The sequence below is a fragment of the Sus scrofa genome, chromosome 1 (genome assembly GCF_000003025.6).
Source record: "Sus scrofa isolate TJ Tabasco breed Duroc chromosome 1, Sscrofa11.1, whole genome shotgun sequence".
Lineage (NCBI taxonomy): Eukaryota > Metazoa > Chordata > Mammalia > Artiodactyla > Suidae > Sus > Sus scrofa.
This window is the reverse complement of record NC_010443.5, coordinates 126,570,920-126,598,690: the sequence shown is the minus strand read 5'-3', so window position 1 is coordinate 126,598,690 and position 27,771 is coordinate 126,570,920. Positions and strand designations below refer to the sequence as shown.

At 51.9% G+C, this 27,771-nt stretch overlaps 1 protein-coding gene across 1 annotated transcript in view; it reads left to right on the top strand.

Annotated features, from left to right (window-relative positions):
* DUOX1 (dual oxidase 1) overlaps positions 1-26,158 on the top strand; it is a 30,552-nt gene extending 4,394 nt beyond the window's left edge. Inside the window, 29 exon segments of the mRNA NM_214096.2 lie at positions 72-185; positions 188-237; positions 595-655; positions 781-877; positions 3,220-3,310; positions 4,341-4,443; positions 4,682-4,854; positions 6,239-6,414; positions 6,598-6,716; positions 7,583-7,720; positions 8,158-8,271; positions 8,983-9,182; positions 9,812-9,997; positions 12,071-12,296; positions 12,554-12,647; positions 12,923-13,098; positions 14,931-15,000; positions 15,673-15,804; positions 16,369-16,547; positions 16,764-16,994; positions 17,537-17,636; positions 17,875-17,924; positions 19,370-19,497; positions 21,982-22,135; positions 22,654-22,886; positions 23,123-23,281; positions 24,428-24,583; positions 24,740-24,868; positions 25,794-26,158. Of these exon segments, the coding sequence (NP_999261.1) occupies positions 72-185; positions 188-237; positions 595-655; positions 781-877; positions 3,220-3,310; positions 4,341-4,443; positions 4,682-4,854; positions 6,239-6,414; positions 6,598-6,716; positions 7,583-7,720; positions 8,158-8,271; positions 8,983-9,182; positions 9,812-9,997; positions 12,071-12,296; positions 12,554-12,647; positions 12,923-13,098; positions 14,931-15,000; positions 15,673-15,804; positions 16,369-16,547; positions 16,764-16,994; positions 17,537-17,636; positions 17,875-17,924; positions 19,370-19,497; positions 21,982-22,135; positions 22,654-22,886; positions 23,123-23,281; positions 24,428-24,583; positions 24,740-24,868; positions 25,794-25,916 (3,962 nt within the window). The 3' untranslated portion in view covers positions 25,917-26,158.

Genomic DNA, 27,771 nt, shown 5'->3' with positions numbered 1-27,771 from the left:
GTCGGCGAGGTGCACCCGCCTCGGTCCCACCGGCGCTCACCTTCTCCCCTGCGTCCCCGCGGCGCGTGCAGCCTTCGGGGCGGAGCAAGGGAACCGCGAGCCCTTCCTGCAGGCGCTGGGCCTGCTCTGGTTCCGCTACCACAACCTGTGCGCGCAGAAGCTGGCCCGCGAGCACCCGCTCTGGGGGACGAGGAGCTCTTCCAGCACGCGCGCAAGAGGGTCATCGCCACCTACCAGGTCAGTCGCAAGGCTCCTCGCCCACGTCCTGGTCCCCAGAGCCGTCCCTCCTTGCACAACCCCACGGAGAAACACCCCTCCCCCTCCCCGAGAGCTACTGTCTCCCTGAAAATGACAAGGAGGCAAAGCGTTACTTAGACAAGAGATTTCCTAGTGATTATTGTTTAGCTGTCGCCCTCCCCGACCCCCTGGTTCCTTGTGGGGGACAGGCACCTCTGCCCCTCTCCTGTTTGAGTGACTCTCCCCTGACTGCCCCAGCCTGGTCCTCATCTCCCACCTAGGCCTTTCCTGGGCTCAGATCCCTTCAGGACAGCAGCTCCAGCGCTGGCCTCCCCTTTCCCCTCTCTTGACCCTCAGAGCATCACTATGTATGAGTGGCTGCCCAGCTTTCTGCGGAAAATGCCACAGGAGTATACAGGTGAGGGGAAGGGGAGAGAGGATGGAGAGCTTGTAGGAGCTTTTATGGTGTGTGTCTGGTAGAAGGTTGGGTGGTTTAAGGGCTAAATATTACCAGTCCTCTTTCTCATTTCCACTACCCCCAAGGATACCGCCCTTTCCTGGACCCCAGCATCTCCCCAGAGTTTCTGGCAGCCTCTGAGCAGTTCTTCTCCACCATGGTGCCCCCTGGCGTCTACATGAGGTGAGGGAGGGGCTTAGATGTTTGTGTGTTTGGAAGGGGAAGGTGACAGTTGAGAAAAATCTGCCCTTAGGAGCCCTCAGGACAAGCTTATCAGTTTGAAGTGTGCCCATTCTCCCGGGGAACAGTGAATATGGAGGGGAAGAAGACCAACAGTTGTTTAAAAACATACATAATTGTAGCTTTTAAGCACCTTCGTGTCCACTTTCCTGCAGCTTGTATTTCCCCAAATACACAGAATTAGAGAGCCTTCAGCTGCTGTGTCAGCACTTCCCTTTTTATTCCTTGTAATCTGGGGGCCCTTCCTTTCTCTCTCCTCTATCTTCTCTCTTTCTTCATAAAGTAAGGACCCCCAGGAGTTCCCATCGTGGCGCAGTGGTTAATGAATCCAACTAGGAATCATGAGGTTGCGGGTTTGATCCCTGCCCTTGCTCAGTGGGTTAACGCTCTGGCGTTGCTGTGAGCTGTGGTGTAGGTTGCAGATGCGGCTCGGCTGGCAGCTACAGCTCCAATTAGACCCCTAGCCTGGGAACTTCCATATGCCGCGGGAGTGGCCCAAGAAATGGCAAAAAGACAAAAAAAAAAAAAAAAAAGAAAATGGAACTTTTAAAAATACATATATTACATTAAAAGTATATAAGAGTTCCTTGGTAGCTCAGCAGGTTAAGAATCCAGGGTTGTGGAGTTCCCGTCGTGGCGCAGTGGTTAACGAATCCGACTAGGGACCATGAGGTTGCGGGTTCGATCCCTGCCCTTGCGCAGTGGGTTAACGATCCGGCGTTGCCGTGAGCTGTGGTGTAGGTTGCAGACGGATCCCGCGTTGCTGTGGCTCTGGCATAGGCTGGCAGCTACAGCTCCGATTAGACCCCTAGCCTGGGAAACTCCATATGCCGCGGGAGCGGCCCAAGAAATGGCAAAAAGACAAAAAAAAAAAAAAAAAAAAAAAAAAAAAAGAATCCAGAGTTGTCACTGCTGTGGCAAAGGTTACTGCTATGGCGAGGGTTCTATTCCTGGCCTGGGAACTTCCACACACCACAGGCATGACCAAAAAAAAAAAAAGAATATAAAGTAAAGCAGGCCAGTCTTTTTTTTTTTTTTTTTTTTTTAACGATTGCATTATAATTTAAAACGATTCATGGAGTTTCCACCCTGGCAAAATGGTAACCAATCTGACTAGTATCCATGAGGACTCAGGTCCAATCCCCGGCCTTCCTCATTGGGTTAAGGATTGGGCGTTGCCGTGAGCTGTGGTGTAGGTTGAAGACTTGACTTGAAGCCTGTGTTGCTGTGGCTGTGGTGTAGGCCAGCAGCTACAGCTCTGATTCGACCCCTAGCCTGGGAACTTCCATATGCCACAGGTGCGGCCCTAAAAAGAAAAAAAAAAAAAAAAAAAAAAAAAAAAACATTTTACATTATTCAAGAGCCAATTTCAGGATATGGCTGATGATGGTCAAGAAATTGCAGTAATTGAGTTATCCATAAACAAGTAATTTCAAAAGAATAATTAATCTGTTTTAAATTTTGTAATTTATATACATATATAAAGAATGTGTATATCTATCTATCTATATATTTATATATATAAAGAATGTTTCCCACTGTTCACTTCTGCAAGGATCAAGTCATTAGTCACTAAAGCTGCCTTCTGACAGTGCACTGTGTAAAGGAATTCAGGACAAAAAACAGGATAAGGCACTCTGCGCTTTAGAAAAACAGAAAGACAGTTTAGAAAAAAACAAAAACAAACAGAAAAAAAAAGCAGGTAGAAAGACAGAGATAGTTCAAGAAAAAAATTGTAATGAACCCAGATTCTTGCATCTTCCCATAAATAGTAAAACACAAAATCATTAACTAATATGTCTGATCCTTGTGACCAGCAATATCATTTTACTGAGATGTATGCTTGACTGCACCCATTTCCTAACCAAAATCATATATGTATGCTCTTTGGAGCAGTCCCCTCAGTTACTGAGAGGCTGTTTCCTGGGCTATAGTTCTCAGTAAGGTCCACCAATAAAATTGAAACTCATAACTCTTATGTTGTGGATTTTTTTCTTTCAGTTGACAGATTTTATATATCTATATCTCTCTATCTACCTACATATATATGTGAAGAGAGAGAGGGAGGAATGTGGCAAACTATAGGCTACATTTTTAGATGTCTGATCTGATGTGGGGAGAGGGACATTTCAAAAATCAGACTGTTCAGGACCTACCCTGAACACATACCACCTCAAGGAAGCAATGGCCTGGGGCCCTTGCCTCTAGCCTTGGAGACCAGAGCTGATGCCGGACTTTAGGGTTTCATAGGCTCAGTCACCACTAACCTGCTCCTTGCATTTCAGAAACGCCAGCTGCCACTTCCAGGGGGTCATCAATAGGAACTCAAGTGTCTCCAGAGCTCTCCGGGTCTGCAACAGCTACTGGAGCCGAGAGGTCAGGGCTGGGGACACATATGTGGATGGGTATATGTGTATGTTGCGGTGTGGGTGTGTTTGTGTTTGAGGTGTGTGAAGGTGGGAAGGAGGGTTGAGGCATCCAGCTGGGCTGGGCTGGGGTGGAAGAGGAAGCCTGGGGTGCCTCAGCCATCTCCCCTCCCAATGTCTGCGATGACCAGGTAGCTGTACACTGTCAAACGTCAGCCCTCCACCTGTCAGCCCTCCACCCCCACCTTAGGGCTGTTTGAGGCATAGTGGAGACTGTGCATGTGTGGCTCTACGTCCATTGCTTCCTCTTAGGTTTTCCTGCTTCCTTGATACCTCTGGGTCTCCTGTAAGCACTGGGATACCCCAGCCCCCCAGGAAACTTCCCAATTAGACACACCCAGGGCAGCACATGAATGTGTGCGTGTGTTGGGGGAAGGTGGAGGGAGGGATTCCGAGAGATTATCAGGGATAATCTGTCCATCTGAACCAGGCCAGTATGGGTGAAGAGCACTGACTTAAAAGCAAAATCAGATACTCTTTGTAGAGTGTCCATAAGAGGGGAAGGCAAGTGGGAGGAAAGCATAGAATCAGAGTCATGGAGCTGAGTTGTAAGAGACCTTTTTGCCCTGTTAATCCCTTTTTAATTTTACTTATTTTATTATTTTATTAATCCCTAATGCCCTTTTCATGAAGGCAGGACACTGAGTTCAGAGAGGTCCTGTCACACAACTGGTTACTAACAGAGCAAGGACCAAGACCTAGATCTTATGCCTTTGTCAACCATACCATCAAATTTCCTAAAAGAGAAGTAAAGTTTTAGATCCCTTGTGCTTATGAAGACCTGTGTCCTAGCAGCATGGGCTTTGGATGGGTACCTTGTTCACCCTGAGTGGGGAATCACCCTGTAGAAGAGGGTGATTATAGGAGCAAACAGTGGGACTTGGTGGACCCAGAAGACAGACTGTGTAGGTGGAGGGAGCTTGGCTGCCCAACCTCTAGCCTCATTAGCCACATCCCTCTCCCCTCCCCACTCCCCAAAGCACCCAAACCTACAAAGAGCTGAAGATGTGGATGCGCTGCTGCTGGGTATGGCCTCCCAGATTGCTGAGCGAGAGGACCACATGGTGGTTGAGGATGTGCAAGGTGAGGCTGAAACTGTTCCTATAATGCACCCCTGGCCCCTGGGAGGAGGTTCAACTGGACCTCCAGAGCCAGGCAGGGAGGGGTGCCCACGTCTGGGAGCCTGCATCCTTTCACTGCTGAGAGCTTCTGATCTGCTGACCACTGCTCCTTCTCTATGCTCAGGCCCCCCTGGTGCTGGCTGGCACCTGGGGCATGGGCTAGAGGAGCTCCCTCAGACTCTTTGGTATCTCATCCCCAGATTTCTGGCCTGGGCCACTGAAGTTTTCTCGCACAGACCACCTGGCCAGTTGCCTGCAGCGGGGCCGGGATCTGGGCCTGCCCTCTTACACGAAGGCCAGGGCAAGACTGGGCCTGCCTCCAGTTACCAGATGGCAGGACATCAACCCTGCACTCTCCCGGAGTGATGGCATTGTGAGGAGGGTTGGGACCCAGAGGGCAGGGTGGGAGGACCAGAGCACACTGGTTTGAGATATGGAAGATGGGCAGCAAGACACAGGCACCAGAGACAAGCACCTGGTGAGAGGGGCAGGGCTCCCCCAGGTCACTTTTTCCAGTATCATACACCAGGATGGAGGTTACCAAACCAGCAGAATTAAGCTTTAGACTCTGACTGTGCAGATCCAGCAAGTGTTTATTGAGCATCTATTGCATGTGAGGCACTTAATAGCATTCATACCATTTACTCTTTTACTCTTCCCAACAGCTCCCTAAATTGGCTTAGAAGGTTCCTGACTCAGGAACAACATATACTTTTGTCCAGTGATATTTGAGCTGCTTTTGGGGCGTCCCCTGTCATACCCTGAGCTATCACCTAGGCAAGTGGCATTGACTGCCAGCCAACAGACCAGTTTTAGCTGTCTTAGCATCTTGGCACAGCAGTGCTTCTACAATTGTGTGCCTATTTAATTGCTTTTTCCCTTACTATTTTGTCAGATTGTTGAAAGGCTGTAAAGAAATGATATGCACATGGGGCTTATAAACTTTATAAAATCAGTAGGTAGATAGGAGTCAACAGCTGTACCCAAAAGTAGCAAATCTTTAACTTCAACTGGGCCTCACTGGAATTTAGCTGGTTAAGTGCTTATTTGCCTGTGGAGAAAAGAACTAAAGTAAAGGTCAGGTAGACGATACCGCTCATATACTGTTGAAGACTCTCTCTAAAAGGCAACATAGGAGTTCCTGTAGTGGCTCAGCAATAACAAACCCTGCTAGTATCCATGAGGACTTGGATTTGATCCCTGGCCTCACTCAGTGGGTTAAGGATCCAGTGTTGCCATGAGCTGTGGTGTAGTTTGCAGACATAGTTTGGATGCTGAATACTGTGGCTGTGGTATAGGCCAGCAACTGTAGCTCTGGTTCGCCCTAGCCTGGGAACTTCCATATGTCACAGGTACAGCCCTAAAAAGACAAAATAAAAAAATAAAATAAAAGGCAGTGTATATGCAGGAATTTGATTTTCAAAAACTTTTTTTACCTCTAAAGAAGAGAAACCTTTTCTACCATTCATCGTTTGTGCTGATTTTGACCCTTCAACTTTCATACCTTTCAAAACAAGTAACATAGGGGACTGACTGCCTGTTTCATTCCAACTTTATAAAATAGGCAGCTGAATCTGTGAAAGAGTTCTTGTAGATGAATTAACGTATGGAAAGCACTCAAAGCAGTACCCAGAGATAAGAGAGTTATTATCACTGTCATTTATTATGATTACCCCTGAAGCTGATCCCTGGGAGCCACCTCTTGGCCAGAGGGCAGGTGCTAGGTCTTTGCACTCACTCCTGTCCCTTGGCCCCAGGTGCTGGAGGCCACAGCTGCTCTGTACAACCAGGACCTGTCCCGGCTGGAACTACTCCCTGGGGGGCTCCTGGAGAGCTATGGGGACCCTGGACCCCTCTTCAGCACAATTGTCCTCGATCAATTTGTGCGACTGAGGGATGGTGACCGTTACTGGTTTGAGAACACCAAGAATGGGTAAGGCCCACCTGGATTCCCGCCTTAGACTCTACCTCAGCCTGTAAACAGCACCCATGGGCCCTTGATTCCCATCACTCCTTTCCCAACCCCTCTGGGTCTTTTTCTTCCTCTGAGTTCTGGACCTGGGGGCCTGCCTCTCTCTCTCTCACCTCAACAGCTCCCCACCTCTCCCACATCCAGGCTATTCTCTGAAAAAGAGATCGCAGAGATCAGAAACACTTCCCTACGGGATGTTCTAGTAGCTGTTACCAACATGACCCCTGGTGCCCTGCAGCCCAACGTCTTTTTCTGGCATGCTGGTGAGTGGCCAGGGGGCACTTGGCAGGGATTGGGGTCTGGCGCCTCATCCCTCTTCAGCTGTAAGCTTGCTTCAGTGAGGCTGGATTCCAAGGAGGACAGTGAGGTGTGGTTCTGCCCTCGGGAACTGTGGTCCTGGGTGGCCACATACAGCTGTGTACGTTCCCTTCTCCACAACTCCAGCAGGTGCCCAAGCAAGGGCAGGACTGAGAAGCAGAGAGATCTGGCCTGGAGGCCAGCTTTTGGCCAGGATAGTTGTAACAGGAGGAGGGTGAAGTACAATAAGAATATCTTAAGGATATCCTAATCCCACAGCAATGATGAGGGAAGAGTGTGTGTGAGTGTGTGAGAGTGTGTGTGTGTGTGTGTGTGTGTGTGTGTACATATGTGTAAAGGAGAGATAGGTTGAGGTTCCTTTTTTTTTTTTTTTTTGTCTTTTTGCCTTTTGCCTAGGGCCACTCCTGAGGCATATGGAGGTTCCCAGGTTAGGGGTCTAATCAGAGCTGTAGCTGCCAGCCTACGCCAGAGCCACAGCAACTCAGGATCCGAGCCGCGTCTGTGAACTACACCACAGCTCATGGCAACACAGGATCCTTAACCCACTGAGCAAGGCCAGGAACCAAACCCTCAACCTCATGGTTCCTAGTCAGATTCGTTAACCACTGCGCCACGATGGGAACTCTGGTTGAGGTTCATTTTTTTATCCCACTTGCTACCCAAGAGGGCAAATGCCACATTCTTGGTACAATGGTAGGGGTAAGAAGCCCCCTGCCCTTTGCTACTCAGAACTCTTTCTGCCACCCTAACCTTCTCAGTGATCCTTGTGGCCCAGAAACCCCGAGGATTATATCTTCCTTTGTCTCCCCAGGAGACCCCTGCCCACAGCCAAGACAGCTCAGCACCAAGGACCTGCCAGCCTGTGCTCCCCTCATCATGCGGGACTATTTTAAAGGCAGTGGATTTGGCTTTGGGGTCACCATTGGGACTCTGTGCTGCTTCCCCCTGGGTAAAAGTTATGGGCAGGGAGGGGCTGGGCGAGAGGTGGAAGCTAGGGGGTGGGGTTGAAGTGTTTCCATTAACGATGACCGACCAACTAGCCATGCAGAGTACTGTTGCATTGGGCAGATGAAGAAAACCTCAGAGCAGGAGGGACATGGCTGGCGGAGTGAGTCCAGGCTCTGGCACAAGGACTCTTGCCTTAGTCTCTGGCTGGGAAGGGACCTGAGTGATGAAAGCAGGGGAGGCTGGGCAGGCCTCTTAGATACTACCCAAAGCCTCCCAAAGCAACTCCTCCCTCAGGGAGCTTCATAATTTGAGACAATTGAGTGGGTAACCTAGGAGGTGAGAAAGCAGGGGGTGTTGCCAAGGAGCCTGGGAAAGAAGCCACTGATCTCCCCAGACCCCCACCTTCCTCCGAGCATCCTACTGCCTCTACCCTCTCAGTGAGCCTGCTCAGTGCCTGGATTGTTGCCCAGCTCCGGAGGAGAAATTTTAAGAGGCTCCAGGTCCAGAACCGCCAGAGTATCATGTGTGAGAAGCTCGTGGGGGGCATGAAAGGTAGGCCTGGGGCTGGCTCGGGTGGGAGTGGGGAGGACATGACTCTGGGCTATAGACCCCTCTTCCCACAGCAGCCTGAGGAAAAGGCTTCCCTTTTCTAGGCCTCCAGGCAGGCTAGGGCAGGTGAGAAGAGCCATAGAGACATTAGGTGGAAGTTGGACCTGGAGTCCTCTGTCTTCCTTAGCTCCTCCCAGTGGTCCCAAATAGAAAGAATGTGATAGACTCATGGGGAGGAGTCACAGGACCCTGCCTACATTTCACAGGGTTACTATGACGCACAAATTCCTGACAGCTGCTGCTATGTGGCGTCTCACACCGGAATTTCAGGCAACAGAGAAGTGATTAATGAAAGTCTAGAGTCATGCTCACTGAGGATTGGAAACGGCAAATTTTTTAATCTCTCCAAAACATTTTTTTCTTATCTGTAAAATGATAATAATGGTAGCACTTACCTCATAGATTTATGAAGATTAGATAAAGGAGGTTCATACAAAGCACTTGGTGCAATGTTGGGCACATAGTAAATACTCAGGAAATGGTACTTATACTTCTCATGGGCAAGAGGCATAGCAGGATTGTCGGGAGTGGATGACCCTCAGTATCCCACAAGGGGCAAGGAGGTTAGAGGCCTTGATCCAACTCCAGCCCAGAGCTGGACCTCTTCCTCCCCACCACGCAGACCCCTGCTGACCCAGCCCTGTCTCTCTCCAGCACTGGAATGGCAGGGCCGCAAGGAGCCCTGCCGGCCTGTACTTGTGCACCTGCAGTCCGGCCAGATCCACGTGATGGATGGCAGGCTCTCCGTGCTCCGCACCATCCAGCTGCGGCCCCCACAGCAGGTGAACCTCATCCTGTCCAGCAACCACGGACGCCGCACCCTGCTGCTCAAGATCCCCAAGGAGTATGACCTGGTACGACCTAGCCAGCCCCTGGCTCCTTGTCCACAGCCAGAGCCAAAAAGGTAGCCAGGTGGAGGGGAGGGAACATTGGGCCAGGCAGGGTTTCTGGCTTCTAATCCCTGGCTGTAGTTCCTGATAGAGAGATAAATTTAAACATGTTTGTCCTGCTCTGAGCCTGTTGGATGACATGGTCTCCGCAGTCCCTTCTTAACCTTGCAGATATAGTATGCCCTTTTCTTTTTTAAGGACTCCCTGGCAGGCCCTAGCTGGGAGTACTTGAAAGAAGTAAAGCCCTCTTTTTGGTGTCCAGTTTGCAGGATCCAGTGAATTGTTAGAGATTAGGGAGTAAGCTCAATCAGAGGCTGATATTCAGCTCTGGCTCTGACTCACCTCTGCCTTCTGCCTTCCCCTCTCTTCTCCAGTAAGGAACAAAGAGGGGAGAATGGCATTGCAGATGAGCCTTGAACGCTACCCCTATGCCTACAAGCAAGCCACTTAACTCACTGAGCCCAGGAGATAACAATATTTCTTTTGAAGGGGTTCTCTTAAGTGCCATCCTTGTCTCTAACAAAATTCATGTAAAGCTCTTGGCCTCATGAGGCCTTGACATGTGGTTGCTCTCCCTACTGCTCCCTCCATAGGTGCTTATGTTTGACCTGGAGGAGGAGCGGCAGGTGATGGTGGAAAACCTTCAGAGCGCTCTGAAGGAGAGTGGGCTGAGCTTCCAGGAGTGGGAACTTCGGGAGCAGGAGCTGATGAGGGCAGCTGTGACGCGGGAGCAGCGGAGTCACCTCCTGGAGACCTTTTTCCGGCACCTCTTCTCCCAGGTGTGTACGTGGGATCAGATCTGTCCTTGCGTGTCTGACTGTGGTGGTGCCCCTATCTGCATGAGACCATGGGGTGACTCCAGGGAAAGTTAGAAGCCCTGAGTTCTCAGCTAATAATCATCTCTACTGTGATTTTTGACCAAGTCACCTGACCTTTCTATAAGGAGATGCTCCTGCTCACTTCCCATTGCCATCCTCATCTATGAGACTCCAGGGAGACAGTGCCCAGGAAAAGGGCTTTTTGGCATGTGCCACTTCTCTGCTCAGGGATGCCCACTTTTCTGCCCTTACTCAGCTCATCCTGCCCAGATGGCTGCAGAGAAGCCTGGGTGAGATGAGCAGTAAGGGGTAGAGAGGCAGTGAGAGCCCTTGGTCACCCCTCCTTGGGACAGCACAGCTGCCAGAGGCCTCTATGGGACATTAATGCCCACCCTGAAGATTTCTGAGACTATTAGGAGGATGTGGGAAAACAATATAGGAAGAGAAATGCAAGGACTCAAGTTCCTATATGCCCAGGCAGCCTAGGAGCCAAACAGTGAAGAGGAGAAGCTTGGGCAATGTAATAAATTCATCATGGGCTACCACTGGGGAAGTTTATCATCCCAGTGGAAAGATGGGACAAGTGTAGAAAGGAAGATAACTGGCAAAGGATGACAGCTACAAAAGAGATTCAGGAAATAAGTGGTCTAGGAGTTCAGAAAGTGTAGCGAGGCTTCAGGCTGGTGTAAAGTCATGGCGGAGGTGAGATTTGGCAAATGCTCAAAAAAAGTTGGAAAAATTTTGGCTCAGAAGGAAAAAGCATGAAGGACTGAGCAGAGGTGCAAGTGGAAGGGCAAAAAATTGTTTGAGGAGGAGCAGGGTTGGCTGGCTGGGGAGAAGATTTATGAGGGAAGCCACCATTGAATGGTCATTCATTATATGCCAGGAACATGGCATGTCACTCACTCCTCCAACAAATTGAACCTGAGTATGCACCAGAATGGAGGGACCCCAGCTGGGATGACTCATTGCCAGGGCCCAGGCAGGACCTGGGCACCTCCTCTCAGTTTGGGATCTAGGGCTCTGGGAACTCCCTGTGCTGAGAGCTGAGGGTATGTTACTGTATCTTTGGATACAGATGCCAATCCTTTCTATCTGCACAGTGCTTTCAGCTTTCAAAGCATTTTCCATACAAGCTCTCCTTGATTCTCACAATAACCCTGTGAAATAAGTGGGGCAGGCAAGGAAATGAATGCCAGACAACTGAAGAGACTTACCTGAGGTCATGCTCTGAGCAGGTGGCAGAGCTAGGACATGAACCCAGGTCTCTTGCCTCTAGCCCCACTAAAGCACCTTGTTTGAAGTAACAAAGTTTAGCTCATTAAATCATGGCCAGGCCTGGACTAGGGGCCCCCTGTTGATAGACAGGAAAGACAGGTTCTGTGCCCTGCTTCCCTCACTGTCTATTCTTACGCCGTGGCAGCCCCCCGGGGCTAGGGGGCTATAGGGGGCTGGAGATGGCCTGTGATGAGAATGCCCCCTTCCCAAGCGCAAATCTTTCTCAACCCAGCTGAGGCTTTTTCTCAGCCCAGACTCCTTTGGAGATAGAAGAAACCTGCTCAAACTAGAATTGACAAAGGGGCAGTTGACTCTGAGGACATAATGGTGTCTCAGAAAGTCCAAAAGGAGGACTATGACCTGGCCTGGAAGGGACCGGGAAAAGGAAAGCTATCAGCAAGCAAGGCCACTCCTGTCTCAGACTGCTTCTGTGCCCCTGCTTCCTTCTGTCTCTCTGTCTCTGAGCACTTGAAGGAACAGGGTAGTCCGCACCTTCTATTGTGCTCAGGTCTGGACCTCTCAGACCCAATTCTAGATCTTCTGCTTGGAACAGATGTGCATCCCTCGTCCAATCAGCTAATGCCAAGGGTCCAGGTCTCTGTAGAACATATGAGTCAGAGTGTTGATGGGGTAGTGCTTAGGGGAGGGAGTGCTGGGCAGACACCTTGAAAGGTAGAACCAAGAACCTCTGCTGGCCTTCAAGTCAAGGAAGCCTTGTCATTTTCTCTCCCACCCTCTGCTGCTGCCCGAGTGCAGGTGCTAGACATTGACCAGGCGGATGCAGGGGCCCTGCCCTTGGACTCATCACAGAAGGTGCGGGAGGCCCTGACATGTGAGCTGAGCCGGGCCGAGTTTGCTGAGTCCCTGGGCCTCAAGCCCCAGGACATGTTTGTGGAGTCCATGTTCTCTCTGGCTGACAAGGACGGAAATGGCTACCTGTCCTTCCGAGAGTTCCTGGACATCCTGGTGGTCTTTATGAAAGGTAGGAGAAAAGGGAGCCATTGTCTAGATAGGAAGATGTGGGAGGGGCTGGAGTGTAGCTGACCTGTTGGAGATAAAGAAGCACTGGAGCCAGGTCTCCAGTCATGGCAGATATCTGGGAATGCCCTGGTAGGGGCCAGAAAGCAGAGCGACCCCTTGCTGTGTGCAGCAGTGAGTCACTCTAGTGTGAGGCCCCTCCCGGCCTGCCCAGGGTTTAGGCAGATGGGCTGGGGCTCTCACTGGGTCTCCTTTTCTCAGGCTCCCCTGAGGAGAAGTCGCGCCTCATGTTCCGCATGTATGACTTTGATGGGAATGGTCTCATTTCCAAGGACGAGTTCATTAGGATGTTGAGGTTGGTCCTGTGGGAGAGCCAGGAGAATATGGACTGGGGGTAGGGGGGTGGAGTGAGGTGGGACATGAAGGAGGAAGCAAGAGGGTGAAGAGCAGGGGCCTCCCCATCCTCACCATTATAGCCAGAGACTTTATAACTAGGAGGGGGCTCAGGATTTGGTCAGTCCTTCCATGTAGGCTCTGCTCTGAAGGCCTGGTGGGATGGCCAGCAGGTCTGAGCGCCTAGGCCCCAGGACCTTTCTTGGGGCCTGATGGCTCCTCTCCCCCTGGCCCCAGGTCCTTCATCGAGATCTCCAACAACTGCCTGTCCAAGGCCCAGCTGACCGAGGTGGTGGAGTCCATGTTCCGGGAGGCTGGCTTCCAGGACAAGCAGGAGCTGACGTGGGAGGACTTCCACTTCATGCTGCGGGACCACGACAGCGAGCTCCGCTTCACACAGCTCTGTGTCAAAGGTCAGGTGACCTTCTGGGCAGGGCTGACTTACCCATTAGGCACTGCAGGCACATGCCTGGGGCCCACATACTATGAGGAGCCCGTAGAAATGCTTACATTTCTTTAAAGTCAGAAAAAAAAGACTAAATATAGTAATAATAAATATGTGATGTATCCAGCCTGGATTACATTCCTCTTTAGATCAACATAATTATAAAATATGATTTTTTTTGTGCAAGCAGGCAGTAGTGCCTACAGCCCAGAAAAGTCATAGTACCGCCCTGCTGGTGGAGTGGGCAGGGTCAGGATGTGGTGGGCGATGGTGGCTGGAATTCTGCTATCCTGTCAAACACCCTGTGCTTGTTGCTCAGATCAGGGGGGATGAGGGTCTCCTCATTACAGCCCTACCTAGACTATACCCATCTCACCTGAGGTGTGGTGGTGGTGGGCTGTTCTGGTTTTGTTTGCTGCTTTATCCTTTGGAGGAGTGCTCATTAAATGTTTGCTGAGTGTGTGGAGATCTACTTCTGTTGTCCCTCCCTCTTCTTCCTGCCCCACCTGTGTCTGAGACAGGTGGATGGTGGCTAGAGTCAGGGTGAGGAGGGGGCAGGTAGCAGGCAGAGGGACTGCCTGTGGCCTGCTCTAGGCTGTTACGGTGTATTCACAGCCTGGGATCATCACTAGGACATGTTGAGACCAAACCCAGCCCCTCCCAGGATTATGAGAATTTGAGGGGCTGAGCAGCCCAGATATGGATAAGAGGCTAATCGTCCAAGACATGGCTGGGCCTCTGGTTGGAAAGGAAAGCTGGTAAAGTGCAGACCCAAAACTTGTGATGCTACAATTTTCCACCTTTCCCAGAGGGCCAGGGCCTTAGGCACCTGGGCCCCGAGGGCAGAACAGGGACAGGTGCCTGGAAGTGAGCCCAGGCCAGAATCCTGGAGACATCCAGCCCCTGGAATGGAGGGAGGACCAGGATTGGGGGTTGAGGATTAAGTAGAGTACTATTTTTTTTTCACTTTTAATTGCTGTTTCCTCCATATTTCACTTTGAAATATCCTGAATCTGCAGAAAAGGTATAAGAATAGCACAAGGAGCATCCTTTTACCCTTTGCTTAGACTTGCCATTTGTTACCATTTTGCCACATTTGCTGTTTGCTGAACCATTTGAGAGGATAGACATCTATACTTTGCATTAAATACTCATTTCATTAAATTCAGCTTAATGACTTTTGGCCTCAGGGCTGTAAACCAGGATAATCAAGATTGGATTAGCACTTGGAAGTGACCTGGAGATGCCCAGGCCTACTGTGAGAACCTGGATTTGCAGCTCAGTCCTGCCCTGCCGCTCAGTGCTGGCGGCTCCTGGGAGGGTTCCCCCCACCCCCGCAACATTTTATTATGAAAATACACTCTCAAATGTAGAAAAGTGAAAAGAATTTTACAGTGATTTCTCATATATATACTTACACTACCTGGATTTTACATTTACCTCCTGGGAGATTTTAAGCTGGAGGCTCTTTAGCAGGGTTTTGTGGCTGAGTAGCCATAGCAGGCGTTGCATACAGCTCCTGAACCCTACCACACAAGCCTGATACCAGAACTGGGTGTGAAGGAAACACACTCAGGGGAGTCTGCCCAGCCAACTTTGTTTCAGGCCTTCTCCCTGACCACCTGTGGCTGGATCTAGCTGCCAATGGGGGCACAGGCTGAGACTGGGGCACCTAGAGGCAGGGTGCTGGCCAGGGACCCTCTATAGTGTCTGGGCATAGAGTGGATACTAGGTATTTTAGATGAGTCCTCCTGGGCTCTTGGGCCCTGAGCTTCTCACTAGCCCAGCTCTGCATTGCAGGGGTGGAGGTGCCTGAAGTCATCAAGGACCTCTGCCGACGAGCCTCCTACATCAGCCAGGAGAAGCTCTGGTGAGCCCTCATCTGGGAATGTTTGGGGAGGGCTGGGGTCAGGGGGATGCCTTTCCTTTCCGCAGAATGATTGGGATCAGGACCCTCACTAGCAGTGCCTTCATGCAAATTAGGAAAAGGCAGACAGGGGTTCCTATTGTTGCTCAGCAGCTTAAGAACCCAACATAGCATCCATGAGGATGTGGGTTTGATTCCTGGCCCTGCTCAGGGGGTTAAGGATACGGTGTTGCTGAAAGTTGCAGTGTAGATCGCAGATGTGGCTGGGGTCCAGTGGTGCTGTGGCTGTGGTGTAAGCCGGCAGCTCCAGCTCCGATTCAACCCCTGGGAACTTCCATATGCCACAGGGGTGGCCTTACAAGGAAAAAAAGAAAAAGAAAAAGGCAGACATAGTCTGGCTCAAGGAGAAGAACAGAGAGCCTGCTGGATTTCAGCACTCACCTGGTGCCTGGATCAGATGCCCTTTTGAGTGGCACAACTGTATTGACATCTTGGCAGGACCCCCTAGGATCCAACTCATCCTCTGGTTAGGTCTCTGTGGGAATCCTGTTGTTCCCTGGCTAAGAGCTCTGACCCTTCCTCAACAGAGTGGGTCTGGAGGCAGACCAGGGGCAGCAGAGGACCAGGTGGCTCAGATAGCCAAGGTCCATCCTATTTCCTTCATTCCTGTCCTAGTCCCTCTCCCAGAGTGAGCGCTCACTGTCCCCGCAGCAATGTGGATGTCGAGGTGGAGCTGACACCATGGAAACTGCAGTGCCCCACAGACACAGACCCTCCCCAGGAAATTCGACGGAGGTTTGGCAAAAAGTACGGCTGCTTCTCCCCTTATGACCAGGCAGTTCATCCATCCCTTCAGCATTCATACATTGATTACTTGGTGCCAGGCACTGCGCTGGCACTGGGGGTGCAGGCAGGATGAATAGTCCCTGCCCAAGAATATCACAGTCTGATAAGATTCTCTGATACAGTGATAGTTACAGTGTCCCACTGATGAATGCTATAATAGTGGTGAGAACAAAGGGCTTCAGAACTCAAGGAAGTGCTCACTTCTGCCTGGGAGGTCAGGGAAGGCTTCCTGGAAGAGGCATCCTTGGAGCCTCCAGTAAAGCATGAGAACGGTGCTGGTGGGAGTTGAGAGCCCCAGACTGGAAGGAGAATGGGCTGTCTGAGTGTGAGTGGAAGCTGGGGTAGATGGAGTGCACCCACTGGGATGAAACAAGCCATCCACTCAGTGACAGGCAGCTTGAGGAGTATGGTATTGAGGAGTCTTTGGGGTCTGAACTCTACTTAGCTTGAGTGACTCAGTGCTCCTTTCTCCCTTCTGGAGAGCGGGTCTGCCTTAGCTGAGAGTCAAGACTTCCCATCTCCCAGGGTAACATCGTTCCAGCCCCTGCTGTTCACCGAGGCTCACCGAGAGAAGTTTCAACGTAGCCGTCGTCACCAGACAGTGCAGCAGTTCAAGCGCTTTGTGGAGAACTACCGGCGCCACATCGGCTGCCTAGCTGTGTTCTACACCATCGCTGGGGGCCTTTTCCTGGAGAGGGCCTACTGTGAGTGACAGTGGTGGGGACAGGCTTACAATGACAGCCCTGGGTGGGAGGCCTACTATGAGTAATGGACAGCCCTGGAGTGGACCCTGAGAGCAGTGACCAACAGCCCTGAGAGCAGGCCCTTTTGGGGAGTGGGGTGAGGGGCCTGCTTAAATGGAGACTGTGGAAGGCTTGTCAGGCATCAGTGGTGGCCTCACCCGCCTGGGCCCTCCGCAGACTACGCCTTTGCAGCTCACCACATGGGCATCACGGACACCACCCGTGTGGGCATCATCCTGTCACGGGGCACAGCAGCCAGCATCTCTTTCATGTTCTCTTACATCCTGCTCACTATGTGCCGCAACCTCATCACCTTCCTGCGAGAGACCTTCCTCAACCGCTACGTGCCCTTCGACGCCGCTGTGGACTTCCATCGCCTCATTGCCTCCACTGCCATCATCCTCACAGGCAGGGCCTGGGAGTCCCGGGGATTCTCTCCATGTCCTCAAGCCCCCTGCAGGCTTCCCCTCCTCTGCAAGGTCCCTCCTCTCTACCTGCACTTGAGTGTGCATCTTGGATGTCCTTCTTATTGGATGATGGTAGCCCCCACAATGGCATAAAGTAAGCCCAGGAGCCCCCACTGGCCCACCAGTGCCTCTTCGCACCTCACCAGCCTCCCACTGACCAGTTACTAACACCCCAGAATGCGTACATATGATGTATGTGCTCTCCCAGTTTTTATGTCTTAAAACATAATTCTGTGAGAGAAACCAAAGGAATGAATTTCTAATGGTATAATATCAGACCCATGCAGTTGTTCTCATGGATGGTGTATATATGGGGCAGAGGAGGAACAGGGGGTTGATTAGAGAGCAGAAGTCCATGTTGCTCAGGTCCTTCTTCAGGCCCCCAACTCTGGCCGTCTGGAGTCCTCCCCCTTGGGCTGAATGGGTTACGCACCCTCAATGGGCTGACCCAGACTCACCCCCACCCTGTCTGGTCTTCCTCAGTCTTACACAGTGCAGGCCATGTGGTGAATGTGTACCTCTTTTCCATCAGCCCACTCAGCGTCCTCTCCTGCCTCTTCCCTGGCCTCTTCCATGATAATGGGTGAGTGTGTGTGTTTCAGGGCCAAGGGGTGGGGGAGGAATTCTTCACAGAAATTCTCTTGGCTCAGAGGAGTATGTCACCTTCAAGCTTATGGGACAATGATGAGCCTAAGCCCCCAGTCTCAAGTTGGCAGAAAGGGAGACTGGTGGCTGGGTCGGGGTGCCTCCCCTGGAAGGTCGTTTCTGGAAGTTTCAGACATCTCCTTACAGGATCCTTCCTTCTTTTCCCTTCCCCATAGGTCTGAGTTCCCCCAGAAGTATTACTGGTGGTTCTTCCAGACCGTACCAGGTGAGAGCCCTCTCTGCTCTGTGAATTTCTAGGCCTGGCTCTGAGTTCCAGGCTCTGGGTTCTGTCTCCCATGGGCAGCAGTTCAGTCTACTCTAGGTAGCCATGGTGAGCCAGGCTCTGCCCCTTGCTCTGAGCGCTCTCCTGGGCAGTAGGAAACTCTGCATTGCAGGCCTTCTCTCAGGAGCTTAGCTGGGCTCCCGCCCTATTTCTGAACTAGTTCCTTCATCTGAGGAATGGGAGTACACCCTTCCACCCCCAACACACACACCTACCATGACTATGATTTTGAGGTATGCTGTGCCCCAGCTGCATGGGGGAGGGACCAGGAGTCTGGCAGACACCCCCTTCTTTGTGGAGTCTGGCAGACACCCCCTTCACCTCACCCCCTTCATCCCATGGTCTGTCTTGACAAGAGCTGTTTAGGGGCATATTCCTAACTCCCCATAATCACCCATTTTAGAGCTATCAGCTGTGAATATATTCAAATGCTTCTTGAAGCTATTTATATCTTCAGTCTTCTTCCTTGGGGGTAACACATTTTCTTCACTCACTCCTTTCTGTGAAACACAGAATGTTGGTTTTTTATTTTTTTTAAATCCCTAAACAATCTGTCTTGAACCTCACAGAGTGCTTTTTCCTGCACACTGGAGTTCAGTGGATTAGGCTGCTTTTATACCCTTCTCTCCATTCAGGACTTTACAGTCTTTGGCTAGATCCCTTCTTAACCTCTACTTTTCCACATGTCAGGGCTCTAATCTTTCCCACTTCTGCCTCTCTCCTTGATCACCTGAGGGGCTATTCTCTGGAATGGCACCAGTGTTGCCCTCCTCTGCACCCCTGGGATCCCTGTGAGAGGATAGGTCTCCCACCAGGTCTGGGTGGCACCCAGGGGTGCTCTAGTGATAAGCAGGGACAGCATGGTCCCACTTGCTCACTAATGGTACCAGTGCTCATATGCTGTGCTGTGGCTGCCGTGTGGAATGCTGCCCAGACGCTGACCAAGCCTCGACTCCCCGAGGGCAGGGCCTGTAATGTCCAGAGGGCCTAGGGTGGCAACCCTGTGCATTCACTCATTCAGCACAGTTTCCATAATGCCCATGGTGTGCCAGGCCTTGCATGAGGCCCTAGGATTCAGTGGTGAACCGGCCTAGCCTGGTCCCTGTTCTTATGAACCTGAGAGTCAAGAAAGTGACAGGCATAAAACAAATAATGATTCAGGTGTTTGGAAAATAACAAATCATGACAAGGTCTATGAAGGACAAGTAAAGTCTGCTGAAATGAAAGACACCTGTGATTGGCAGTGTCAGGGAGAGCAAGAGGGAAGGATGCTGGGCTTTCCGGCCCCTACCTAGACTGGTGGCATGGAAAGGGGACCCTGGCAACCTCAGAAAGCCCCCTCTGTGAGGGCCTGTTCCTCTATTCTTCACCCAGTGTTCATTTTGCAGGCCTCACAGGAGTCATGCTGCTCCTGATTCTGGCCATCATGTATGTCTTTGCCTCCCACCACTTCCGGCGCTGCAGCTTCCGGGGCTTCTGGCTGACCCACCACCTCTACATCTTGCTCTACATGCTGGTGAGGACTTTGGGCTTTAAACCAGACCAGCAGAGTCTAGACAGGTGTTCTTGGTGGCGGGGGACGGGGGAGGGGGGTGAGGGGGGACGTGCAGTGACGGCTGAGACACCAGTTCTCCATCCCCTTAGTTATTTCAAGTACCCTCTTCACTTCTCCCAGTCCCTCTTAAAAGACTGTAGGGGGCTCTCAGGTAAACGGACCCATTTTGCAGCACTTGGAAGAATGACTCCCTGGCATGGGTTTTGCAGTAGCAGCCTTACCAGTCCAATCTACCTTCCTTGGAGACACCCCCACATCATTTCTGCCCAGCCAGTCTTTCCCCACTTTGGGTGGTGGTTTGGGCTCCTAGGTAGACTGTCTGCACTAGGGAAGCATCACCTTTTTAAAGAGAAACTTCAGTGGATTCTGCCACTTCTGTTCTGATCTGTTTCTGGGGTGTTAGCCACCCCACCCTGCTAGCTAAGTGTCACCTTCAAAGTTAATGAATGGTTCGAAATGTCTTCAGCTGGTCTGTTGATAAAATGGATTTTTAAGACGCCCCCTTCCCCTTTCCTTCTCCCTAACCTGGAGAGAGAGGTTCCTTCCTTCAGATTCCCTTCCTTCTCCTCTCCTGTTCCCTTCACCTTCTGCTGGCTTTGTCATCAACTGCTTCAGCTGGCTGGTCTCAGAGGTGACTCTCATCTTTGCTCCTGTGTCATGGCTCTGCTTGGTCTGCCTTTCTCATAGACACAGGCATTTGCCACAGGGCACCCTGAGGGCCTTGCTGAGAGGTTAAACCAAGTCCCAAAGCTCTCACATCCCCAATGGTGATAGCATGGCTGCCAGCATTCAAGGAGAGCCCAGATAGCTGCCTTCTCTGTCACCTGGCTCCAGGCAAACCTACACACAGGAGTCTCCTTTGTCCTGAGACAAAGGGAGAGAGGTCATCACTGCCTGGGTCAGGCTGGTTCTGGCTGTCTGCCCTGCCTTCTCCCAGGTGCAGTCCTGTCTCTCCTAGTAGGTAGGTGGATCTGGTTCCATCTTGCCTGAGGCTCAGTACTTCATGGTTCTGAAGATGACTGCCCAGCCCCAGCTTAGGATGTTTCCTAGGAACTGATGGTTTTTGTTTCCAAAGAAATCTCTCCCTTCTTTGGAAGCTATTGCTAATTTATCCCTCCCTCCCTCCCTTCCTGATAATGGGTAGAGCCCTAGCATCTGGGTTACTGTTTCTGTTAGGGGGTGGAGATGAGGGTCTTATTCCCAGTGATAAAGCAGGAACTTTTTTTGAATGAGATAGGCGACCCAGAAGAGTTGTCAGCCTGGTTCCCTGAGACCAAGACTCATTTCTGATTTATCTCTGGGTTCTAGGGATCACTGGGGGACCCAGCATGGAAGCTAGCCTCTTGGAAAGGTGGGCTCCTAGCCCTGGCAGAGCCCTGGGGAGAAATCAGAGTCAAAGTACCCCTGTCTGCCCATTTATTCCAGGTGTTGTCACTTGACCTCAGGCAGAAAGAGAAGTTGTAAGTAAATGACCCCAGTGTCCCAGGGTCTTGGAAGGGTGTCCGGGCTCCTGATCTAGGCTGTGGAAGGTGGAGCTAGCAAGGCAGAAGCTGAGCTGGCAAGCTGTTCCCCAGGCTCCTCAGTCAACCAAGAGTCTGCAGCAGCACCAAGCAGGGAGGGTGTATAAACAAAGGCGTATGAAGTCATCCTGACATTGTTCTCAGCCTGGTTGGATGCTCAGAAAGCCTTGGGGTTGGGCGTGGGTGCTCTGTAAGGAAAGATGAACTTGGGAAAACTGGAGCCCAAAGAGGTTTGAGTTAGCTCTGTGGGGAAAAGCTCAAAAATTGGGGAATACTCAGCTGGGAATGGAGAGCTGAATGAGGAACCAGAGTTCACTAACAGTTATCTGCTGAGCTCTAGTATATACTTATTCTGTGCTAGGCCCAACAGAGGAGGGGGAGATGCTAAACTCTGCCCCGGGAACTGAGGATTTGCTGCAGAGATAAGTGCCAGGCACGTGAAATGTGAAATGATCAAATGAACAGATACTACAGGATTAATTGTTGAGCTGAGTGTTCCGTCAGTCAGTTACAAGCGCTCATTGAAGGGAGTTTCATCTGGGCCAAACTGGTTAAGGAAGACTTTGGGAAATCCTGTAAGGTTTTTTGAGCTGGGAATGACATGATGAAATGAACTTTAGAAAGTCGCACTGGCTGTCTTGAAGAGACTGGATCACAGTGGGACAATACAATGGAAGACGAGTTAGGAGCCTACTGCATGAGTGCAGGTGGCTTGGTCTAGGATGGTGCAGGGAGATGTAAGTAGGCTCATTAACTTGGATGCTTTGGAGGATAGGTTGGGAGTGGTTAGGTTTTAGAATCTGGAAGGAGCATGGCACCTGATAAGGGGGATTGGATGGACCAATTGGAGAAGGATGCAGGGGTATAAGGCCCACACTGATGTGGGTGTGCCTTGGATCTCAGCTGTACTCTCTGCTCTCTCCAGCTCATCATCCATGGCAGCTTCGCTCTGATCCAGCTGCCCCGCTTCCACATCTTCTTCCTGGTCCCAGCACTAATCTATGTGGGGGACAAGCTGGTGAGCCTGAGCCGGAAGAAGGTGGAGATCAGTGTGGTGAAGGCGGAGCTGCTGCCTTCAGGTACCAACCTAGAGGCTGTCGAGGGGGCAGACTGGTGGATGTTACTGGGGAAGCTGACAGGACAGGGGCAGAGCCTAGACCTTGCAATCTCCTGGCCTGGCCCAGTGGAGTGGGGAGGAGACTGGTAGTGGTAGAAATGAGAGAGGAGTTGCCAGGGGGCCCAAGCCTCTCTCACAGCAGAGAGAGAGGAATCCTGGCCAGGCTGTCCACCCTGCCCTGCTGACCTAGTGCCGCCTCAGGGTAGACATGCCTGATGGGGGGAGGCCTTCCCTGTCATATTCCGAAAGCAAAGCTGAGGCTGAAGAATGTATATGTGTATGTATGACTGGGTCACCTTGCTGTACAGTAGAAAATTGACAGAACAGCTATCATGGAAAAAATAAAAATCATTATAAAAAATAAATACATAAGTATGAAAAAAAAAACAAAAAACTGAGGCTGCAGGCAGGGGAACTCTCTGGAGGCCACATTGTTGCTGTGTTCAGGACAGCAGCCTCTCTCCTACCTCCCCTCCTCAGGAGTGACCCATCTGCAGTTCCAGCGGCCCCAAGGCTTTGAGTACAAGTCAGGACAGTGGGTGCGGATCGCTTGCCTGGCTCTGGGGACCACAGAGTACCACCCCTTCACACTGACTTCTGCACCCCACGAGGACACACTTAGCCTGCACATCCGGGCCGCTGGCCCCTGGACAACCCGCCTCAGGGAGATCTACTCACCTCCAACAGATGACAACTGTGCCAAATACCCAAAGGTGCCCATGCTCCCACATTCCCCTTAGCAAGCCTTTGTCCTGCAGCATCCGACTCCCCACAGTGTTACTCCCTTCCCCTCAATCCAGAGATTGATTGTCACAGATGATGCTACAAGTCCCCCACTTCTCCCTCACTCCATAAATAATCTCCTGTATTTCCCTGCCTCCCATTTCTGGCTTCATAACTCTGGTAGTGACTGGCCAAATTTAACTCAAACCCACTCCTTTTTCCACAGCTGTACCTCGATGGACCGTTTGGAGAGGGCCATCAGGAGTGGCATAAGTTCGAGGTGTCAGTGTTGGTGGGAGGGGGCATTGGGGTCACCCCCTTTGCCTCTATCCTTAAAGATCTGGTCTTCAAGTCATCAGTCAGCTGCCAAGTTTTCTGTAAGAAAGTGAGTGTCCCCCATACCACCAGCCCAAGGACCCCTGCTCCCTATCACTGTGTCCATCTCTGACTGTCCCCTGCCTCTGTTCTTGGCCTCCTTGACCTCGTCAAGGCCAAGGTGATCTGACTCCAAGGGAGTCAGGATATTCCTAGACCCTAAAGGACAGAGTTGTTTCACTAATGCTTCCAGTCTCTTCCCTCAGTTATGGGGTACCCCACTCAGGAACTGCTTCTGAGAGTTTTCCAGGCGGGGTTGGAGAGGGTTCCATCCCCTCTTACAGAGGAAGCCAGCGCTTGAAGCACTCTTGGGTTGGGAGGGGGAGTGGCACATTTAGGGTAGGGAACAAGTGAAACTGGCTTTGTTCTTAAGAGGAAGAGGAGGAGAGGTGGCAGGACAGGGCTGGTAGAGCCTGGGCTTGCTCCAAGAACACAGCCCAGGCCCTCAGGTCCCTCCATACCAGGCCCCCTCACCTCAGCCTGGCCTTGCTGGCAGGCCTCTGCTTGTTTTTCTGGGCCTGACAACAGGTGAGTCAGGGACACAGGAATGCAGCCGGCAGAGGCCTAGCCCATATGCTGTCAGCATTCTGAGGGTGACAGCTCCCCTGCTCCTCTGTCTGAGCCAGCCCTGTCTCTGCTTAACCCACTCCTTTCCCCATGGCTCACAGCTCCACTTCTCCCCATCAGAAGCTGGAGATAGGTCACTCAGGGTACTTCCCCTCCCCTGGTCTCTCTTTGAGCCAATGCCCATCCACTCCAGGCAACCAGCTGGGTCTTCCCAGAGGCTGTTCTATGACACATCCTTTAGCGGAACCCTCTTCCTCTGGGCAGCCTATAGGTTGGGAGCCTAGCAGCCTGAGCAGGGCCCCTGGAGGGAGAGGCAGGTCAGCCTCCACAAGAGAAAGCTGCTTCCCACCCCATCAGACCTTTAGTTCCCTTCAGGGTCCTTTCTCATGCCCCAGGCTATTGCTCACTTCCACCTCTCCGCGCCCTGGGGCAACTCCTTCTCCTGCCTCAGAGCATGGTCTATCTCCTCAGGCTCCCTGGGAAGAGGCACAAGCTGGTGGAGACTGGAAGAGTTCTAATAGTGTGGTGATTCCTGGGATGTAGGGAGCCTGAGATGAGCTAGGTCCTAAGTTCCAGCCCTATGTCCCAGATCTACTTCATCTGGGTGACACGGACCCAGCGGCAGTTTGAATGGCTGGCTGACATCATCCGGGAGGTGGAGGAGAATGACCACCGGGACCTGGTGTCTGTGCACATCTACATCACCCAGCTGGCTGAGAAGTTTGACCTCAGGACCACCATGCTGGTACGTCAGGGCTGGCCGGGTAGGGCAGCTCGGTGGGTATGTGGGTTGGCAGGGCAAAGCAGGATGGCCAGGGGCAGTGGCTGAACCACCATCTAGACTAGGAGCTGATCCTGGCTCTGGCTGGCTGTGACCTTCCTCCTCTACTCCCTCCTCCAGTACATCTGTGAGCGGCACTTCCAGAAGGTGCTGAACCGGAGTCTGTTCACGGGCCTGCGCTCCATCACCCACTTTGGCCGCCCTCCCTTTGAGCCCTTCTTCAACTCCCTGCAGGAGGTCCACCCACAGGTCAGTTCCCACCCCATATTCAGGTTTTCTTCACTGTTTGGGGGCTAAGGAAAGCTCCCAAACCTACTCCATAAGGGAAGGAGAACCCACCCTCTGGGAGACTGGTGGGGTAATGGAATGGAAAGGGGGAGCTATGGGTCACCCTGAGGGACTAAGGGAGAAAGCAGCCAGCAGGTAATTGCCACCTCTGAAGCTAAGATGCCTTGTCCAGAAGGAAGGGCTTGGTGATTGAGCTAATCCTCACCATGAACTCAGAGATACACTTACTATCCAGCCCTCACCATGGACGCTGAGCTAATCTTTGCCATGAACACTGGGCTAGCCACACTCTCATGAAAACTGGGTGCTTAGCCCTCAATGAGGCACTGAGCTATCTCTCATCTTGGACATTGATTGGCCTGGGCCCTATTAGAAACACTGATCTGGGAGTTCCTGTTGTGTCTCAGTGGTAGCGAACCTGACTCGTATCCATGAGGATGCAGGTTCGATCCCTGGCCCCACTCAGTAGGTTAAGAATCCAGTGTTGTCATGAGTTATGGTGTAGGTCACAGATGTGTTTTGGATCCTGTGTTGCTGTGGCTGTGGTGTAGGCCAGCAGCTGCAGCTCCAGTTTGACCCCCAGCCTGGGAACTTCCCTGTGCCATGAGTAAGGCCCTTAAAAAAAAAAGAAATACTTGTCTTGCGCTTAAAGCTGGCATGTGCCTTGGAGGGGCGTAGAGGCTAGACTCATGAGAGCAAGTCTACCAAAATTAAGCTAGATTTATAAATATGGAGCCAGCCTTCACCATGCATGTGGTATAAAGTAAACCTCCATCAGGAAGATGGAATGAGTCCTCACCAAGGACTCTTGCTGGTCTTTAACATGACATGGAGCCAGCCCTCCCTCTGAACACTGAGCTACCCTTCACTCTTCTTCTCTCAACAGGTCCGGAAGATTGGGGTGTTTAGCTGTGGCCCCCCTGGCATGACCAAGAACGTGGAAAAGGCCTGTCAGCTCATCAACAGGCAGGACAGGACTCATTTTTCTCACCATTATGAGAACTTCTAGGCTTCCTGCCCAGGGCCTCTGCCTACTGCCCAGATGGGCAGCAGTCTGACCCTATACCTTACCTCTATATTTCCTGTTCCTGGCTCCCTAAGCCATCTCCCCATTCCCAACTCCCCACCTTGGTCCAGGTGGCTATGGTCAGTCGCCCCACGTGGGTTCAGAAACTCCCAGACTGGACAAATGCGAGGCACTGCGTGGGGACTAAGGGTTGGGAGGTAGGAGAGCTGCTATTATTGCTTTGGGGTAAAGTGGCACATCTTCTTCCAAAATAAGGAAAAAACCTCAAAAGACTGGAAAGTGTGTATGTGTGTGTGTGTGTGTGTGTGTGTGTGTAGGGGACTGTGAGCCTGAGGATGAAGTGAGAGCACAGATGCTGGCATCTTAAAACCCCTTTCCTCAAATCTCCCCTCCTCTGGGCCCCCACTGTCAAAAGGACTGACAAATGCCTTAGAGAGCGTAGAGGGTAGACCCACAGAGAGCAACTTACGGGAACCCCCTTGTACCCTATTCTAAGAACACAGTTGATCTTTTCTCCTGTTATACATGTACTGTAGTTAGAATGTCTTGTGCTCCTCAGTTCTTCTCTCCTCTTCCTGTTCTTATAGTCTCTTTCATAAATAGAACACTTTTCTGCCCTTAGGGTTTCTTTACTCTGCTCCAGGATGGGGCAGGCACTGGCAGCCAGCTCACCAAGGCTGGTCCAGACATTCTCCCTGAGCTTGCTATTATCCACTGAATAAAGGAACTCCCCTAAGGCCAAGTGCCCCAGCTAGCGAGCTCTTTCCTGCTCAGAGGCACCTTTCCTGACAGCCTCTCAGGGCGGCTAGTGTGGGGCTTCTGAGGCCTGATCAGGAGGGGCAGAGAACTACTGGGGCTTCTGGAGAAGGTGGGCTGGGCACACAGCTGAGAGCAGAGTAGGACACAGCAAGAGCCTACAGGGAGCCAGAGTTCACTTGGCTTGCTCTAGAACCTCAGTTACTCCCAGTCCTTCTCTGAGCAATGGGAGGTCGAGTACCTGTGCTTACATGAGTCTTCTATGTAGTGAAATGACAGGAGACAGGGGAGCACAACACCTAACCAGAGAGCTTCTCTTTTCTCATCTGCAAATAACTGAATGCCCTCCAAGTCTACTTACAGACAAGGCAAGCTCTATGGGCGAATTTCTGAAGCAGGATCCAGTTTTAAGTGATCCTTTCCATTGTCCCTCCAGAATTCGTACATTTGTCAGATCACATATCCTCGATGTCGATACACTAGCCCCTGGATTAGAAAATCCAAATCCCCCTGCTTCACACTTTTCTTGGGAGTCGGAGGTTTTGGATTCGAAGGAGGCCCTCAGACTGCCCTCCCAGGGCCGCTGTCCTGAGGGTGTTCAGCCAGTTTCTGTTCAGCTTGCCGGTAGGAGTGGGAGGGCGGGCCTGGAGTGGTTTGACAGCAGCTCCGCCTGGCGGCCCAGGGGTGCTCCCAAGGACGGGCCCCCTGCCTCTGCGGGTTGCAGCTGTGGGCGCCGGCTCGGAGCCACGAGGGCTGTGGGCTGTGCGGCCCCGCGGGCAGAGGCATGGCCAGCAGAGGGCGCGCGCGGACGGCCCCGTCGGGCGCCGTAAGCGCTAAGGCGGTTTGGGCCGAGGACGGCCGGCTGCAGGTCTCGGGGCCGGACCCACCCGTCCGGGGCCGAGGGAGGCGCGGCGGCCTCCGCTCTTCCTCTGGGAAGGAAACGCAGTCTGTCGCGCCAGCTTTCCCGCCCCCGCCGGCGTGCGGCTTCCGCGTGGCAGGGCCGCCCCACTCCCTCCCGGCTGGCGTGCTGCCTCTTTGTCTCTCCGCGGCTCCCCTCCTCCCAGACAAATGGCTGTTGGCA